The sequence below is a fragment of the Lithobates pipiens genome, unplaced genomic scaffold, assembly GCF_037356315.1.
Source record: "Lithobates pipiens isolate NorthernLeopardFrog02 unplaced genomic scaffold, aLitPip1_a1.2 Scaffold_19, whole genome shotgun sequence".
NCBI lineage: Eukaryota > Metazoa > Chordata > Amphibia > Anura > Ranidae > Lithobates > Lithobates pipiens.
Genome location: NW_027507764.1, coordinates 224,213,016 through 224,232,034, shown reverse-complemented (window position 1 = coordinate 224,232,034; position 19,019 = coordinate 224,213,016). Strand labels below are relative to the sequence as shown.

The following is a 19,019-nucleotide window of genomic DNA, read 5'->3' as shown; positions in this document are numbered from 1 at the left end:
GTCAAAGCATAGCTAGAGTCCAGTAACCGGATCGAGTAGTCAGCCAGGCCAGAGTTCAATAACCAGATGGGGTAATTAGCCAGGCCAGAAGTCAGGGATCCAAGTGGAGCAACAACAAGCAGCATAGGGAGCCAGAAGAGATGTCAGCAAGCCAGTCTTTAAACAGAACCGCAGGAGATGGTTTTTTGTGATGTTATCAAGGCGAAGGCAGAGATGAAGTGAGCTGGACATTTTTAAGTAAGCAGGTCAGACGAGCATGATCAGGAACAGCTGGTAACTATGGAGAGAGATGAGAGCTGGCAATTAGCCGACAGCTGAGCAGCCAGCCCAGAGAAGGATGGGCTAATCCAGCACTGACAGTACCCCCTCCACAATGACCCCTCTCCCTCGGAGGGCCACCGGGCTTGAGGGGAAAATGCCTATGGAACTCACGGAGGAGGGCAGGGGCATGTACGTCCAAGGATGAAACCCAGGAGCGTACCTCCGGACCGTACCACTTCCAATGCACCAGGTACTGTATACACCCACAGAACCTACGGGAGTCAATAATGGATTGTACCTCATACTCCCCATGGTTCTCAACCTGAATAGGATGAGGACGTGGCACCGAGGTGGTAAATCGGTTTCAGACCAACGGTTTCAATAAGGAGACATGAAACACATTTGAGATGCGCATACTAGGAGGAAGGTCCAACGCGTAAGCCACTGGGTTAATCCTGGGAAGGATACAGAACGGCCCAATAAACCGAGGTGCAAACTTCAGTGAGGAAACACAAAGTCGGAGGTTGCGAGATGACATAGCTCAAGAATGTAATCTATTCACGATGGAACTCGCACTTCTCCAGTTTACAATAGAGATTTTTCTCTCTTAGTTTCTGAAGCACACAACAGACATCTGTGTGGTGGCTCTCCAGGAACTTGGAAAATATGAGGATGTCATCGAGATAAACCACCACACATAACCGCAACAAATCTTGGAGGACATTGTTAATAAATTCCTGGAAAACTGCTGGGGCGTTACAAAGGCCAAAAGGCATTACCAGGTATTCATAATGGCCTGTTCTGGTATTAAGCGCAGTTTTCCACTCGTTGCCCTCCTTAATACGCACGAGATTGTATGCCCCTCTCAAGTCAAGCTTTGTGAAAACCGTTGCTCCCTTGAGGCGGTCAAATATCTCTGTAATCAATGGAATCGGGTAGGCATTCTTAATCGTGATGCGATTGAGACCCCTATAATCTATACAAGGTCTCAGTTCACCACTCTTCTTCTTCACAAAGAAGAAACCAGCACCAGAAGGAGACGAGGATTTGCTGATGAAACCTCGAGAAAGTACGTCTGCAACATACTCCTCCATGGCCTTATCCTCCAAGACCGACAAAGGGTAAACCCGGCCACGAGCAGGTATGGCACCAGGTTGAAGGTCAATTGCGCAATCATAAGACCGGTGTGTAGGCAAACTACCAGCTTGACCTTTGTCAAAAACATCGCTAAAATCACGGTACTCTTCTGGCAGGGAGGAGAGTGAAGAGGTGCACAGGACCTTGGATACCTTCAGGAAGCATGTCTCAGTGCATTGTGGTGACCAGGAGAGAACCTCAGCATGGAGCCAATCAAAAGAGGGGTTGTGCCTCTGTAACAAAGGATAACCAATAACAGGCAGAAACCTGGGTGAGGAAATAACTTGGAATAAGATTATCTCATGGTGAAGAGCCTCTACGACCATGGACAATGGAACCATCTCATGAGTCACATGGGCAGGCTGTAAAGGTCTCCCGTCAAGAGCCTCAATGGCAAGTGGAGTGTCACGCAGCTGCAGTGGAATCGAGTGCTTTGATACAAAGGCAGCATCAATGAACAGGCCTGCAGTCCCAGAGCCGATTAGAGCTTGTATCTCGATGGACGATTCAGCCTAAGAAAGGGTGACTGAAACCAGGAGCTTATCCTTCTGGATAACTGGGGATGAAACAACGCCACCTAAGGTCTGTCCATGACAGGACCTCAAGGTCCGGGCATTTCCTGGACGGGTAGGACAAGACTTCAAAAAGTGACCTGCCTGGCCACAATAAAGGCACAATCTCTCCCTCCTCCTAAAGGCTCTCTCATCTGCAGAGAGACTCGTGAAGCCCAGGTGCATGGGTTCATCTTCACTGACCGACTCGGTACCAGGAGGCATGGGAGGTGAGGGAGGCATGGGTGGGACTGCAAAGTTAGGAGGCAAACGTACAGGAGGCTTCCGCAAGCACTCCTTAAAAGAAAGTCTTTCTCTGAGTCTGGAGTCAATGAGGATGGCAAACGAGATCAAGCTCTCCAGCTCAGTAGGTATATCTTGGGCTTTCTCATCCTTGATGGAATCTGAGAGACCATGAGAAAAAGCAGCCACGAGGGTCTAATTGTTCCAAGCAACCTCTGCTGCCAGAGTCATGTAATTCAATGGCGTAGTCAGCAACAGTTCTCGTACTCTGTTTGATGGACATGAGGCACTTGGCAGCAGAAGCAGAGCATGCGGGAATGTCAAATACCCTTTTAAAGGAGGCCACAAACTCAGGGTAACTCAAGACAACAGGTTTTTGCGTCTCCCATATGGGGTTAGCCCAGGCCAAGGCTCTCTCAGAAAGCAAAGGTATCACGAAACCTACTTTGCTTCTCTCCATGGGAAACGCCTGGGGCAGCATCTCGAAGTATATCTCAACCTGAACTGGATCACCCCCAAATCGCTGGGGAAGTAGAGCAGAACCAGACATACCACTTATAGAGGTAATACACGAGGCAAGTGCCTGCACAGAGACTGGTGCAGCAGCAGGGACGGCCTGTGACTCAGGTTGTACCGGAGCAGCCACAGTGGGGGATTTCAGGTGAGCCGTGTGAATCAGGAGCGTTTGTAACGCCATGGCAAACTGATCCATGCGGGGATCTTGCTCATCCAATCTGGAAAAAATATTACCAACAAGTGGATTGACTGTAACTTCTAAGTTCATGGCTTTCGCCTACTGTCAGAAACTATGAATCAGCCCGAGTCAGAAGTACAATTAAATCACACTTGTTTATTAAATAAAAATAAAAAGGTAAATAGAGAAAGCATAGTCAAAGCATAGCCAGAGTCCAGTAACCTGATCGAGTAGTCAGCCAGGCCAGAGTTCAATAACCAGATCGGGTAATCAGCCAGGCCAGAAGTCAGGGATCCAAGTGGAGAAACAGCAAGCAGGATAAGGAGCCAGAAGGGATGTCAGCAAGCCAGTCTTTAAACAGAAAGCAGGAGATGGTTTCTTGTGATGTGACCAAGGCGAAGGCAGAGATGAAGTGAGCTGGACAGCTTTAAGTAGGCAGGTCAGACGAGCATGATCAGGAACAGCTGGTACAGTAACTGTGGATAGAGATGAGAGCTGGCAATTAGCCGACAGCTGAGCAGCCAGCCGAGAGAAGGAAGGGCTAAACCAGTGCTGACAGTATCCTCAATGCTTCATGCTTTTCTGTTAATACAGCCATTATTTTACTGTCATTTAACCCTTTATGTATAAGCTCCAGCTCCTGAATTTTCTGTAAGATCAGTTGTTTTTGCGCTGTCCATATTTTTTTCTATTATCTGCTATTTATCTCCCTCTCATAAATACTTTATGGGTTTTCCACAATACAGTTGCCACAATATTCTCTACATTATTCTCCTTAAAGAACAGGTTCAGATCTTTTTCTAAGTCCTTAAAAATGTCCTGCTTATATAAAAGAGATTCATCTAACCTCCAGGATCTTTGCTTATTCGGTATGTCCTTTAATTCAAACCTAGCCATAACTAGGGCATGATCCAAGAGAGTTATTGATTTCACTTCTGTCTTCAGTAGTGCTTCTAAAAGCTGATGGTCCAGGAAAATATAATCAATTCTTGAATAAGAGGAATGTACCCAAGAGTAAAATGTAAAGTCCCTCCCCCTAGGGTGTAAAATTCTCCATACCTTCACTAGTTGCTGTTGATATAATTTTAGTTTCACTGCCTTCAAATATTTTCCTTCTAAGCTTAAAGAAAGAGGTTGGGTATCCAGGGCTGGATTGAATACAAAATTGAAATCACCTACCATTATCACCCTCCCCTCTTTAAACGTTTCCAATTTATTCAATACTTTTCTAAGAAAGAGACAGGGGTGGGTGTTAGGGCAGTATATATTAATTAATGTATACTCTTTATTAAACAGGGAGCCCTTAATGAATAAATACCTTCCTTCAAAGTCCGACTTCATAGCTTTTAAAACAAAAGGAGTATTTCTATTGAATCATATCCCTTTATATCTCTTATTTGGAGAATATCCATGGAACCAGATTGGGAATTTATTTATTTTTAAAAATGTTCAAGTTTTATTGATTTTGCATAGAGATACATAACAAAACATAAAGAGGCCAAACGCACCCTCACAGGGGCCATTACGTTCATGCAAAAATATTAAAATTACAAACAGTAACAGTGTACATGATAACAGAGTATGTAATATGGTCATACCGCCCATCTTTCTGTTAAGTTCTTTGTTTGCAAAGGAATGTGATCAAAACAGTAAAGATATCTTAATACATAGATACCAACAATTTTGCTTATTTTTTAAATGCAACTCTACTGGTAAGACCATAAAAGCCAAACTATAAGGTATGACTGTTTGTAGAACCCTAAACAGGCCTGAGCTGGTTGACCAACCCCAAGATTAAGAAGCTCAGTGTTTCCCATGTAAAATTGAACTCCAATTATACTTAAGTAATGGGGGGGGTGAGTGCGACCTATGGGTCGGCATTCCTAAAGAAGAACTGAGAAAAAAATGCTCAGTAGATTGAGAGTAAGCGAGATAAAAAACAGTAGAGGAGAGAGAGAGAAGAGAAAAAAAAAGAAAAAAAAAGGGTGGGGGGAGAGAACGAAATGAAGGGAAAGGATTAGGGTGGGGAAAAAGTAAGGGGAGGAGGATCCTTCCCCCAGTCCCTCCACAGACTTCACAAGATTCATCCCATGCTTTCTCATCACCAGGTAATTAAACCAGCAATCTTGCATACTCCTCTGAGTAGAAGAATTTGAGCCAATAGAGCCACCTCTTGAGGAACTGTTCTCTGAGTCCCCTATCGGTTGCCACCAGATCCTCCATTTTGTGGATATCAGCTACCCTCCTCAGCCTGGGAGCCATTCCCAGAGGCTCTGTTTGCTTCCAAAACAGGGGGATACAACTTATCGTCGCTGTGATCAGTAGGGGCAGGATTGATTTCCTGTAGGCCCTGTTTGGTATTTTATGATGGTGCAATAGAAAGAACTAGGGAGTTCTGGCAGCACCCGGTCAGTGAACTTCTGTTTAATGCAATGGACCTCTATCCAGAAGGGGGTCAGGAACCTACAATACCAGAAGATGTGTAGAAGATTGCCTGACTCCTCCCAACACCCCCAACATAGGTCTGAGCTCTGAGGGAACATCCAGTGTAACCTAACTGAAGTGTAGTACCAATGTGACAATACTTTAAACCCAGCCTCCTGCTGATTGGCACATATCGATGTTTTACACGTGAAGAGAATTATTCTTTCCACCTGTCTATTGGTTAGCTGTATTCCCAGGTCACGTTCCCACTTGGCTATATAAGATGGTCTGTATCCCTTGGGGGGCATGATAAGGAGTTGGTATGTTAACAAGATCGTATGACGCACTGGTTCTTGCTCCAAACAAAGAAGCTTGAAAGACATCAAGGCTCTCTCTAAGGGCACTGGGGGGGCTGCGATCTAATAAAGTGAACTAGTTGGAGCTTTTGCCAGAAGGAGAGGTTTGCCAGAAGAGGGACTTCCATGATATTCTCTCTAGACATCCACTTTCCATTGCTGGTAAACTGGTGGAGTTGACATCTGTCACTTTCTTTCAGGTCTTGAAATCTGGAATCACCAAGTCCCAGACTAAAATCAGGATTCTGAATTACTGGGGTAAGCGGTGAGGGGCTGGGTGCGATCGAGTGTTCACGAAAGGTTTTTTAAGTTACCCTTCATGTCTCCCCTACCATAGGATGTTTTGTTGCATGGTCTGGTAGGGTCTTCTGGCACCAAGGCAACATGTCCAACTCGATTCCCGTCAGGGCACGCTCTATTTGGATCCATTGTTTTGGTGTCTCAAAGATTCTCATCAAGTGACAGGCCGCATGATACCAATTTACATCTGGGAGGGCCATTCCTCCAAGCATTTTAGGTAAGCATAAAATTAACTGGGCCGGCCGCAGGGGCTTCTCTGCCCAAATGAACGTGACCAATGCATGGCTTGCTGCTTTCAGGAGAGCATTCGGGATCCTAACAGGGAGGGTCTACGGGTGGTATAGTATTCGGGGCATAATGTTCATTTTTGGGGGGGGGTATTGAGGGGGAAGATATCCTCCGTCCTGCTTGGCAGGCGGATGCCCAGATATTTGATGTAAGAGTTCGCCCATTTAAAAGGGAAATCTGCTCATAGCTGGTTGCCCAACGAGGTCGGCATGGAGACATTTAAAGCCTCCAATTTCTGGAAATTGACCTTAAAGATAGATTGCGTTCCGTATTTCTTCAGTTCTACTATCAAGGTTAGGAATAGAAACCAGGGGATTGGATATAAAAAAAGCTAATCATCAGCAAAGGCTGCTATTTTAGGGGACATGGTGTCACTTAGATGCAGTCCCTATATGTTAGGGTTGTCTCTCACCGTACGGAGGAAGGGCTCCAGGTACAAGGTAAATATCAATGGGCACAGGGGGCACCCCTGCCTTGTCCCGTTGGTGATCCCAAAGGGGGAGGAGAGCTGATCATTTACTTATACTTGAGCTGAGGGTCTAGAATAGATGGCTTGTATCCAGTTCATTATCCGCTGACCAAAACCCACGTGTTGAAGGGTCTCAAACAGAAAGGGCCAATGCACCCTATCCAATGCCTTTTCGGAGACGGTAGAAAGAAGCAAATTCAGGGTTCCCCCCATTTTGGTAGCATGGATAATTGCCTTTGTGGTATTGTCCCTCGCCTCTCTCAAGGGCACAAAACCAACCTGATCCAAATGGACGAGCTATGGAATCCATTCTGACAACCACATCAAGAGGACCTTAGTAAAAATCTTCAGGTCAACATTGAGGAGGGATATTGGTCTGTACTTTTGACAAAGCAAGGGGTCCTTCTCCTCCTTGGGTATCACCGTAACAAAGGCTCTTGCCCGGCGTCGTTGTAAGCTGCTAGAAAATGTGGTGTCAGAAGTTCGCCGAAGGGTCTATAATAAGACAGCGAGTAACCGTCAGGGCCCTGGGCCTTGCCCTTTTGCATTCAGGCTATGGCTTGCGCCACCTCCTCACCCAAAAGCGGCGCCTCCAAAGCCATCAGAACTTCGTCAGGAAGCCGGGGAAGGCCCGACTTTTGAATATACTCCCTTAGGCCTTCTATTCTCTGGACTTCTCCCTCTCAGGGGAAGGGCGTGGCAGGTTATACAATGAAGTATAGTACTTGGGGAACTGGTCCGCAAACTCCTCAGTGGTATGCACCTTGGCATTTCCTTCCCCCGTAATAAAGGCTTGAGCCCAAGCCCAGTCCCAGTTGGTTACTCAGGGATGTGAGTTCCGTCAGAGCCCAGGTATCTAGGGATTATTTATGGGTGGACTCATTTTGTCTAACATGTCAAGAGTTTGCTGAGTTCTTGCCTTCTTGAGGTGGGGGCCAATTTTTATCAGGAGACCTCTAATCTTACAGATTGGGAAATGTTTAGAATTCAATCCAGCCCTGGATGACCAATTGAAGTGAGTCTCCTGCAGTAAGACAATAGTTGATGACCAGCTTTTCAGTTCCTGCAGTGTTTGATACCTCTTACTTTAACCCTCTAATGTTATATGAAACTATCTTCAAGGGCACCATTTTTCCAAAGGGTTAGACGTATTGCATACAAGAGCATATAGCTGTGGTATAAAAAAAAACATCTTTCCATTTTCCAAGGGTGAGCCATTCGGTAAAAAAACACATTAACCAACATTTCAAGATACAATCTTTGGTTTTTAAACCTGATTCAATCAGTGAACTAGAAAAGTGGTCCAAAGGACTAATTACCAAGCTCTTCTAGCATTTAAAAATGTCTGAATGCCCCTCAAATATGTTGGGATGATCTTTAAGTCCACAGAAGCTCATAAAAAGGGGCTAATTGCCTATATTAATCTTAATATAGAAGAATGTCTATTGTTTAGCTGTAATTTATCTTTGATATCCAATTTCCATCTGATACAATATTATAATGTAGATCAGTTTAATTTGGTGCTGAGGTCTCAGGGATTTGTGTCACAGGACAAGGTGAACATGCGGTGTAATAGGAGCTATTTAGTTTTAGGGGTTAGTAAAGGTGTTTGATTAGTGTTAGGCATTCAGTGTTTTAGAGGTTAAAGCAATGAGAACAAATGCGTAAATATGTCATAGTAAAAGCTCTTTCTAACACAATCTCTGTACCATCATTGCCCTATTAGGAAAGTACTATTCAGAATGGCCACCCACTGTAACTTTGATCTGTGTTTTTCGCTGCTGTCAAAATTGTCCCATTTGCTTTTGATGGGAGTCCAGTCTTATAACACAATTTTTTGTAGTAACAATACAGAAAAAGCACTGCATAAATTAGTCTGCATGACTTTACACTCTGACCCATACTTAAAATAATTTTGAAATATCTTGAATGCTTTTCCTTCACAGGGTAGAATAGAAGAGAGAATTGGATATTTTCCAGCAAATTTTGTACAAAAGGTTCAAACAAATGAGAGTCTTTATCGCTGCACAAGAACATTTATTGGATGCAAAGAACAAGGGCAGATTACACTTAAGGAAAATCAGGTACATAAAGCTCTAATCTATAAACAATCTATAAACAGGTATATATATTTTTTTATAGTTGAGGTTCTCCCATGCCCCTTATTAAATTATTTGCCCTTTTCTGTCAACATACCATTGAGAAGTAAAGTCATTTTCAACCTCCATGTAAAAAATATATATATGCACCCATATAAAAAAAAAAAGGAAATGTACATTGATTATTTTTTTGCATTAGAGATGGCAAAAATATTGCAACCATGATCTGCGCATCACAGGTACAATGCATAGGCTCCTGCATACTATTCCTCCAGCCCCAGGTCTGTACAGAGGTATGAACCTATATACTCATGCTATATTTATAGCTACGAGTCCATCTGCCATGGTGGCAGGTGGCACTTGTAATCTTCTATATACAAATGCTCCTTCTGCCTCTGGAAAAGAACCCTATGTGTTCTTTAGGAACAAGGCAACCATCAGATAATTGTGGGGCCCCTTACACAGCCTTAGGCCTGGACCTCCCTGGGTCTGACCACCAACATTGCCTGGGGACCGCCCACTGGCCGTCCCACCAAATCTGCCCACTAGCCATCCCACCAAGTTCTTCAGTGCCTCAGCCCCTTCTTACACCTGTACTCTCTCAGCCCCCCTCAGCCTCCTAACACCTGTATGCTCGCAGAGCCCCCCTCACACCTGTATGCTCGCAGCCCCCTAACACCTTTACACTCACAGCCCCCTTCACTCCTGTACGCTCACAGCCCCCTTAAACCTATACGCTCGCAGCCCACCTCTCAACCCCCTCAAACCTGTATGCTCATAGCCCCCCTCACATCTGTATACTCGCAGCTACCCTCACACCTGTATGCTCTTACTCCCCTCACAACTGTACGCTCACAGCCACCTCACACCTGTAGGCACTCAGCCCCACTAACACCTGTACGCTCGCAGTCCTCCTCACACCTGTACACTCACAGCCCCCTCACATCTGTACGCTCGCAGCCCCCTCTTCACACCTGTATGCTTTCGTCCCCCTCACACCTGTACACTCATAACCCCCTCACACCTGTACGCAAACACCACTCCTCTTTACTTGCACAACAGCTCTTAATTGTAGGAAGACCTTCCTAGTTCCAGCTCTTGTTTCCACGTGTGGCTGAGACACAGAGAGGAGCTCCAGTCCAGCATACATTACAGGCAGCACACACGAGGAGTACACATGCAGGAAGTTGCCAGAGGTGGCAGCAAAGTGCCCGATGTGAGCTCAATGACACAAAGCAGCAACAGCTGCCAACTCACACTCATACAGAAGCATTCATGGAGCTTCTCTGCACCCGCACCTGCCTTCTCTCATCACCGCCAGACGGCTGGGCCCATTGAGACACTCTGGCCCCTTACAAGTGTATGGGCTGTACCCCCCTGATGGAGGTGTCAGAAACCATGAAATCAGACTGAGACAGAAGTACAGTTAAATCACATTTGTTCAATAATAAAAGTAAAAAGAACGTCAACAGATATCTTCAGGCCCTCATTCACAGGGATCTGGTGGGCTTTGTGCCCGGTCTCCAGGCGGGGGACAATGTCCGCAAGGTGGTCCATCTCCTCCATATACTTAATCAGCGTAAAATACCAGGACTCTTGCTTTCCCTAGATATTTATAAAGCATTTGATTCGCTCTCCTGGGATTACCTTTATTTTGTTCTAACCAAATGTGGATTTGGTCCACATTTCCTGCGATGGATCCAGGCCCTCTATTCCGCACCGTCAGCGTCAGTAAAATATGCGGGCTTCCTTTCTGACCCTTTCCCGATACTCCGGGGAACTAGACAGGGCTGCCCCCTGTCCCCGGCACTGTTTATCCTGGCATTGGAGCCGCTGGCGGCGGCGATCAGGGCCAATAGTGATATCTCGGGAATCCCTTACGCGGGCACTCAATACAAAGTGAACCTATTTGCGGACGACGCCCTTTTGACTATATCAAACCCGCTCATCTCCATGCCCAACCTGAAACTTGTATTAGACCGATTTTCAACCTTCTCAGGTCTTCAAATTAACCCCTCCAAAACCACAGCGCTGAATGTTAACCTCCCTCTGGAACTGGTACAGCGACTTCATTACCATTTTCCTTATCGTTGGGCATCTCACTCGATTGACTATTTAGGTGTCAAATTGACGCCAGCTTACTCTTCCCTTTTCTCGGCCAATTATTATCCCCTGTTACGCATGGTGTCCACCCTTATACAAGCCTGGCAATTTCCCTCACTCTCCTGGGTAGGGAGGATCTCAGCGGCGAAGATGACGATCCTTCCCAAAGTCCTTTATTATTTTCGCACTTTGCCTGTCTGGGTACCTGCTTTTTTCCTCCGACTCCTGCAGAATAGGATCCTCCAATTTATATGGGCGCGCAAACGCCCCAGGGTACCTAGAGCGACCCTTTATACCCATAGGCTCCGGGGAGGCCTGGGGGTCCCCAATATCTCTAAATACTACATAGCGGCCCAGATCTCCCCATTGACTATGCTTCATGCAACCACGGATGTTCCTCTGTGGGTGCTCCTGGAGGTGCCTGGTTGTGACCCGTGTTCACTTCAGGCACTCCTCTGGCTCCCCAGGAATCTGCGCCCTCCCTCCCTGAGCCCCATGCTGCTTCATGGTCTGCAGGTGTGGGACTCAGTTCGCTCTGCTAACAATCTGATGTCCCCCTTCCTACCCCTACTCCCAATCACCCTTAACCCTCTTTACCCACCCGGTCTGGTGGAGCCCCAAGCATTCTCCTGGTGGTCTTCACATGGCTACCCACAAGTCCAAAATTTTCTTTCTTCACGTTCATTCCCCTCCTGGGAGAGTATCAGGGAAATACAAGGGGCGCCGGTCACGGAGCATTATCACTTTATCCAATTAAAGCACTGGATTGTAACATTGCGCTGCATGTCCACCTATCCCTTCCAAAAAACTTTTTTTGAACATACATGCCATCACTCCCCAGGGTCCCGAGGCCTGATTTCGGCCATTTATGCCTCCCTGAATGGTCGCTCGCCATCGGCACCCCTCTCTTATATGACTCAATGGGAAAAGGACCTTCAGGCCCCAGTAGACCCAGAAGACTGGAACAGGGCCTGGAACACGGTCGCCAAATGCTCGTTCAACACAAATACCCTAGAGGCCGCATATAAAGTAATGTTCCGATGGTATTGGGTACCTGCCCGCACAGCTCGGGCATTCCCTGGGAGTACTGACAGATGCTTCCGCAACTGTGGACAGCGAGGTGATGTTATGCACACATGGTGGGCTTTCCCAAGGTTGGTGGGGTTCTGGTCTAGGGTTTTTGGCTTACTGCAGACACTCTTTCATCTAACGATCCGAAGGGACGCTAAGCTAGCTCTCCTACATTGCCCGGTTGCGCAGCCCTCAACAGAAGCTGGCTACCTATCTATTTATAGCGGCCAAGCGGGCCATTGCCCAAGCCTGGAAGTCACAATGGGTAGATTTTCAACGGGTTAAGACACGCATGACTGATATGTTACTTCAGGAACGTATGTCCAGTATTGTCCATGATTCTCATGCTAAATTTATAAAAATCTGGGAGCCGTGGATCTCCTATGAGTTCCCCGCGCTCCAAGCGGCATGCCTGGGTTTGGTCTAAATTCTCCTGGCGGGGCATCCGAGCCCGAGCTTCCCCCCCTCCTTTCCTCCCCCTTTCTTCTCTTTACCCTTCCTTCTTCTGTTCCCTATCTCTCTTCACTCTCCTTAGTAATCTCTCCCATTGCTAATAAAAACTGCTGCCACCCATGGACGGGGGTAGTAGGAAAAGGGCTTACCCTCAGGAAACAACAAGGGAACGAGTTGTTTGGTACTGAACCAGTCTCGATTTCATCCCTTGCTCATTTCCCTTCCTTATCTCGAGTTTATTAGAAGTATACTGTGATGGTTTGCCCTTTGGGTTTGTATTCATGATTAGTGGCCCCTGTGAGGGCTCACAAGGAGTAGATTGTAATCTCTTGTTTATTACTGTTTATTCAAATTCTCAATAAACATATTGAAACAGAAAGTAAAAAGAACAAATGTAGTCAAAACATAGCCAAAGTTCGGTAACCGGAATGTATAGTAAGCCAAGCCAGGAGCCAGGAGTCAGGGATCAAAGTAGTGAAATAGCAAGCAGGATCTGTAGCCAGAAGGGATGTCAGCAAAGCCAGTCTTTAAACAGGAATGCAGGAGATCGTATCTTGTGATGTGACAAAAACGAAGGCAGTGCTCATCTGGACTGGCCGACTTAAGTAGGCAGGACTGATGAGCAGGACCATCAACAGCTGTGTAACTGTGGAAAGAGATGGGAGCCGATAGCTAAACAGCCAGCTCAGAGAAGGAAGGACTGAGCCTAACCCTGACAGTACCCCTTCCTCAATGACCCCTCCCCCTCAGAGGACCATCGGGCTTGACAGGAAAACATCTATGAAAATCACGGAGGAGGACAGGGGCATGTACGTCCGAGGATGAGACCCTGTACTGTACACTTTCCAATGCATCAGGTACTGTATGCCCCCACTGAACCTACAGGAGTCAAGAATGGACTGTACTTCATATCCCTCATGGTTCGTGGCACCAAGGTGGTAAAGCGGTTGCAGACCAAAGGTTTTAATAAGGAGACATGAAATACATTCAAAATGCGCATATTAGAAGGAAGGTCTAATGTGTAAGCCACTGGGTTAATCCTGTGAAGAATGCGGAATAGCTCAATAAACCAAGGTGCAAACTTCAGTGAGGGAACATGAAGTCGAAGGTTGCGAGATGTCAGCCAGACCCTGTCCCCAACCTGGTAGGAAGATGCAGGCAGGCATCTGCGGTCAGCATGGAGTCTGTACCTATCATTAGCATGACGCAAAGCCTCCTGGACGTGTGCCCAAGTAGAATGAAGACCACGGAGATGCTCCTCTAACGCAGGAATACTCTGCAGAACAAACGAGTCAGGCAACATGGGAGGTTGGAAACCATAATTCGCCATAAACGGGGACAAACAGGAAGCAGAATTCAATGCACTGTTGTGAGCAAACTCTGCCCACAGTAATAGGTCTGACCAGTTGTTATGATGGTCAAAAATGTAGCAAAGTAGGAATTGCTCCAAGGACTGATTGGCTCGTTCTGTGGCCCCATTAGATTACGGGTGATACGCAGAGGAGAAAGCAAGCTGAATTCCCAACTGTGCACAATAGGCTCGCCAGAACCGGGATACAAACTGACTACCCCTTCCCAAGCCCATGTAAGCGAAAGCTCTCCAGATCAAAAACGGAGGCCAGTTCCTTAGAGGTGGGCAACTTCTTAAGTGGAATACAATGACACATCTTTGAGAACCGGTCAACCACCATAAGGATAACAGTGTTGCCTTGGAAGTTGGGTAACTCCAAAATGAACTCTATAGACAGGTGGGTCCAGGGCCTCTCTCCATTGGGTATGGGTTGCAGGAGGCCCACTGGAAGGTGTTGTAGAGTCTTATGCCCCGTACACACGAGAGGGATTAAGTCTGACAGACTTCCGACGGAGTTCTAGCGGAGTTCCGCCGGAGTTCTGGCGGACTTTTCGACCGAACGGACTTGACCACACACCATCACACCAAACTCCGACGGAGTCGAACGTGATGACGTACGACTGGATTCGACGTAGGAAGTTCCTAGACAGTAGCCAATAGCTGCCCTAGCGTCGGTTTTAGTCCGTCGGAGTAGCACACACACGAGCGGATTTTTCGAAGGGGACCGGGTCCGGCGGAGTTCCGTCGGGAAAATTTAAAGCATGCTTCATTTCTAAAGTCCGTCAGACTTTAGCTTTGCTAAAGTCCGTTGCAGCCCACACACGATCGGATAGTCTGACGGACTCAGCCCGTCGGACTTTGGATGTCGAAAAGTCCGCTCGTGTGTACGGGGCATTACTCTGAGCACACATGGGACAGGCAGCTATGAAGGCAGTTACATCAGCACGTAGACTAGGCCACCAGAATTGTTGGAAAATGGCCCAAACTAGTTGATTCTTCCCAGGGTGGTCAGATGCCTTGGGAGAATGGTAAGTCTAGAGCATGGCAGTACAGAGACTCTCTTGGACAAAGCAGCAGTCACAAGGTTTTTCAGAAGGAGCATGAACCTGAGCAGCAAGAATTTTGTCACCCAAAGGAGAAGTGAGACTGGAGAAAACTGTAGCCAGAATACGATCAGGAGGAATCACAGGAACCAGAACTGACTCCAACTTGGAGGTGGAGGAAAACTTAGATTCTTAGTACCGGGTAAGAATGAGACAATGTAATTGAAACTTGACAAGAAAAGAGCCCATCTCGCCCTTCTGGGATGAGAGGCGCCTATCCTCAGACAAGCACAGTGGTACCTTCGAGGAGATGTCTCCATTCTTTCAGGACTAAAATGATCGCCAACAGCTCTCTGTCACCAGTCTCATAATTGCACTCTGCAGGTGTCAATTTCTTAGACCGGCTTGACCTTTGTCAAAGACATCGCTAAAATCGCGGTACTCCTCCGATTGGGAGTAGAGTGAAAAGGTGCACAGGACCTTGGCTACCTTCTGGAAGCATGTCTCACTGCATTGTGGTGACCAGGAGAGAACCACAGCACAGAGCCAATCAAAAGAGGGGTTGTGCCTCTGTAACCAAGGATAACCAATAACAAGCAGAAACTTGAGTGAGGAAATAACTTGGAATAGGATTATCTCATGGTGAAGAGCCCCTACGGCCATGGACAATGGAACCGTCTCATAAGTCACATGGGCAGGCTGTAGAGGTCTCCCGTCAAGAGCCTCAAGGGCAAGTGAAGTGCCACACAGCTGCAGTGGAATCGAGTGCTTTGATACAAAGGCAGCATCAATGAACAGGCCTGCAGCCCCAGAGTAAATTTGTGCATGTATCTCGATGGACGATGCAGCCTAAGAAAGGGTAAGCGATACCAGGGGCTTATCCTTCTGAATAACTGGGGAGGAAACAACGCCACCTAAGGTCTGCCCGTGACAGGACCTAAAGTTTCAGGCATTCTCTGGACAGGTAAGAAAAGACTTCAAAAAGTGACCTGCTGGCCACAATAAAGGCACAATCTCTCCTCCTTTTAAAGGTTCTCTCATCCGCAGAGAGACGCATGAAGCACGAGTGCATGGGTTCACCTTCACTGACCGACTCAGTACCAGGAGGCATGGGAGGTGAGGGAGGCATGGGTGGGACTGCAAAGCTCGGAGACAAACGTACAGAAGGCTTCCACAAATGTTCCTTAAAAGAGGGTTCTTTCTCTGAGTCTGAAGTCAATGAGGATGGCATACGTGATCAACTTCTCCAGCTCAGTGGGTATATCTTGGGCTGCTATCTCATCCTTGATGGTACCTGAGAGACCATGAGAAAAAGCAGCCACAAGGGCCTCATTGTTCCACGCAACTTCTGCTTCCAGAGTACAGACTTCAATGGCATAGTCGGCAACAGTTCTCGTACTCTGTTCGATGGACATGAGGTACTTGGCAACAGAAACGAAATGTGCTACAAACTCAGGGTAGCTCAAGACAACTGTTTTTTGCATCTCCCATAGCGGGTTTGCCCAGGCCAAGGCTCTCTCAGAAAGCAAAGATATCACAAAACCTACTTTGCTTCTGTCTGTGGGAAATGCCTGGGGCAGCATCTCAAAGTATATCTCAACCTGGTTGAGAAACCCTCAGCATTGGACTGGATCTCCCCCAAATAGATGGGGAAGCGGATCGAAACCAGACATACCTCTTACAGAGGTAACACTCAAGGCGGGTGACTGCACAGAAACTGGAGCAGCAGCACGGTCAGCCTGCAACATAGGTTGTACCGGGGCAGCCACAGTGGGAGATTCCTGGGGAGCCATGCGACCTAGGAGCGTTTGTAACGCCATGGCGAACTGATCCATGCGGTGATCTAGTTCATTCAATCTGGAAAAAATATTACCAACAAGTGGATTGAATGTATCTTCTGAATTCATGGCCTTCGCCTACTGCCAGAAACCATTAAATAAAACCAAGACAGAAGTACAGTTAAAACACACTTGTTCAATAATGAAAGTAAAAAGGACAAATGTAGTCAAAATATAGACAAAGTTCAGTAACCGGAATGGATAGTAAGCCAAGCCAGGAGTCAGGGATCAAAGTAGCGGAACAGCCAGCAGAATCTGTCGCCAGAAGGGATGTTAGCAAAGCCAGTCTTTAAACAGGAACGCAGGAGATAGTTTCTTGTGATATGACCAAGGCGAAGGCAGAGCTCCTCTGGACTGGACGGCTTAAGTAGGCAGGACTGACGAGCAGGATCATCAACAGCTGGGTAACTGTGGAGAGAGATGGGAGCTGACAATTAGCCGACAGATGAGCGGCCAGCTCAGAGAAGGAAGGGCTGAGCCCAGCCCTGACAGGAGGCACTGTTTAGGAATAAAATATATTTATCTTCTACCTACTGTATATGAAGGGTTCCATGCTGTAAGGGATGTAAACATCTGGAATAGTCTTTCACATATAGTTACATAGTCCATCACGTCCAACCTATATGTGTGATTATATGTCAGTATTACATTGTATATCCCTGTATGTTGTGGTCATTCAGGTGCTTATCTAATAGTTTTTTTAAACTATCAATCACCCCCCCCCCCCCCAATGATACCACTGCCTGTGGAAGGGAATTCCACACCCTTGCCACTCTTAGCCCTTGTACACACGGTCGGACATTCCGACAACAAAATCCGTCGGATTTTGTCAGACAGATTTTGTCCGAAACTTGTGTTGCATACACACGGTCGGACAAAGTTGTCGGAAAATCCGATCGTTCAGAACGTGATGACATTATTTCATTACATTCGGACTACGTTCAGGCTAGTAGCCAATAGCTTTGGTCTAGGAATTTGATCTGAGCATGCATGGCACTTTGCCCGATCAGAAATTCTCTACACACAATCGGACAAAGTCCGATCGGATCATGTTGTCGGAAAGTTTTATAGCCCAGCTCTAAAACTTTGTCCGTCGGATATTCCGATGGAAACAGTCCGATGGAGCCCACACACAGTCGGATTATCCGACAACACGGTCCGATCGGACATTTTCAGTCGGAATGTCTGACCGTGTGTACAAGGGCTAAGCGTAAAGAACCCTCTATGTAGTTTTAGGTTAAACCTCTTTTCTTTTCATTTTAATGAGTTGCCAATCATGTTAAACTTCCTTCCGCAAAAAGTTTTATCCATATTGTTGGGTCACCAGTATGGTATTTGTAAATTGAAATCATATCCCCTCTCAAGCGTTTCTTCTCCAGAGAGAATAAGTTCCGTGCTCACAACCTTTCCTCATAACTAACATCCTCCAGACCCTTTATTAGCTATAATGTCCTTCTTTGTACTCGCTCCATTTCCAGTAGATCCTTCTTGAGGACTGGTGCCCAGAAATGGACAGCATACTCTAGGTGCAGTCAGACCAGAGTCTTGTAGAGTGGGAGAATTATTGTTTTATCTCTGGAGTTGATCCCCTGGTTAATGCATGCCAATATTCTGTTTGATTTGTTAGCAGCAGTGTGGAATTGCATGTCATTGCTGAGCTTATCATCCACTAGGACCCCCAGGTCCTTTTCCATCCTAGATTTTATTCACATAAAGTGGTTCTAACAGGATCAGTAGGTTAAATTGTAAAAGGATCTGCTGCATTTCTAAAACTGTGAATTATAAATGGCTACTGATATTTGTGAGGTATACACTTGACCCAATTTCAAGCAATTTCCTTCATGTGCTTGGACTGTCCCAAAGCATTAGTAGAAGTTAAAATAGTAAAGAATTTTCGGAAGGATAAACATTTTTATTGCATGTATGCAGGAGACAGAGGTCAAACAAATGTTGCTTATAGAGGGAGACTTAGAGGCCTGTATACAAAAGAAATAGAGGATCTTCACACGATACATTGTGTGAATATTTACTTCAGATATTCAATCATGTTAAAAGAAATTCATTTTTGCTTATTTCATCTGCACATGATTGGTTATTCAAAGTGACACACAGTTTCACGCGATGGGATAATTAAAGTGAATATTCACACAATTCATAATGTGAAGAGTCACATAGTTAGGTTGAAAAAAGACACAAGTCCATCTAGTTCAGCCAAAATAAATAAATAAATACAATCTTATATTAGTCTTATAAGTTGTGTTTATGTAATTAGATCAGTAATTAAGTTGTCTTTGACACCCAAATATATTGGAATAATTTACTGTACAATGTGTGTACA

General features: G+C 46.1%; 1 protein-coding gene across 1 annotated transcript in view; it reads left to right on the top strand.

Moving 5' to 3' along the window:
• STAC (SH3 and cysteine rich domain) overlaps window positions 1-19,019 on the top strand; it is a 378,751-nt gene that overhangs the window by 346,906 nt on the left and 12,826 nt on the right. Inside the window, exon 10 of the mRNA XM_077491753.1 lies at window positions 8,670-8,807. Coding sequence (XP_077347879.1) covers window positions 8,670-8,807 — 138 coding nt within the window. The remainder of the gene's footprint in view (window positions 1-8,669; window positions 8,808-19,019) is intronic.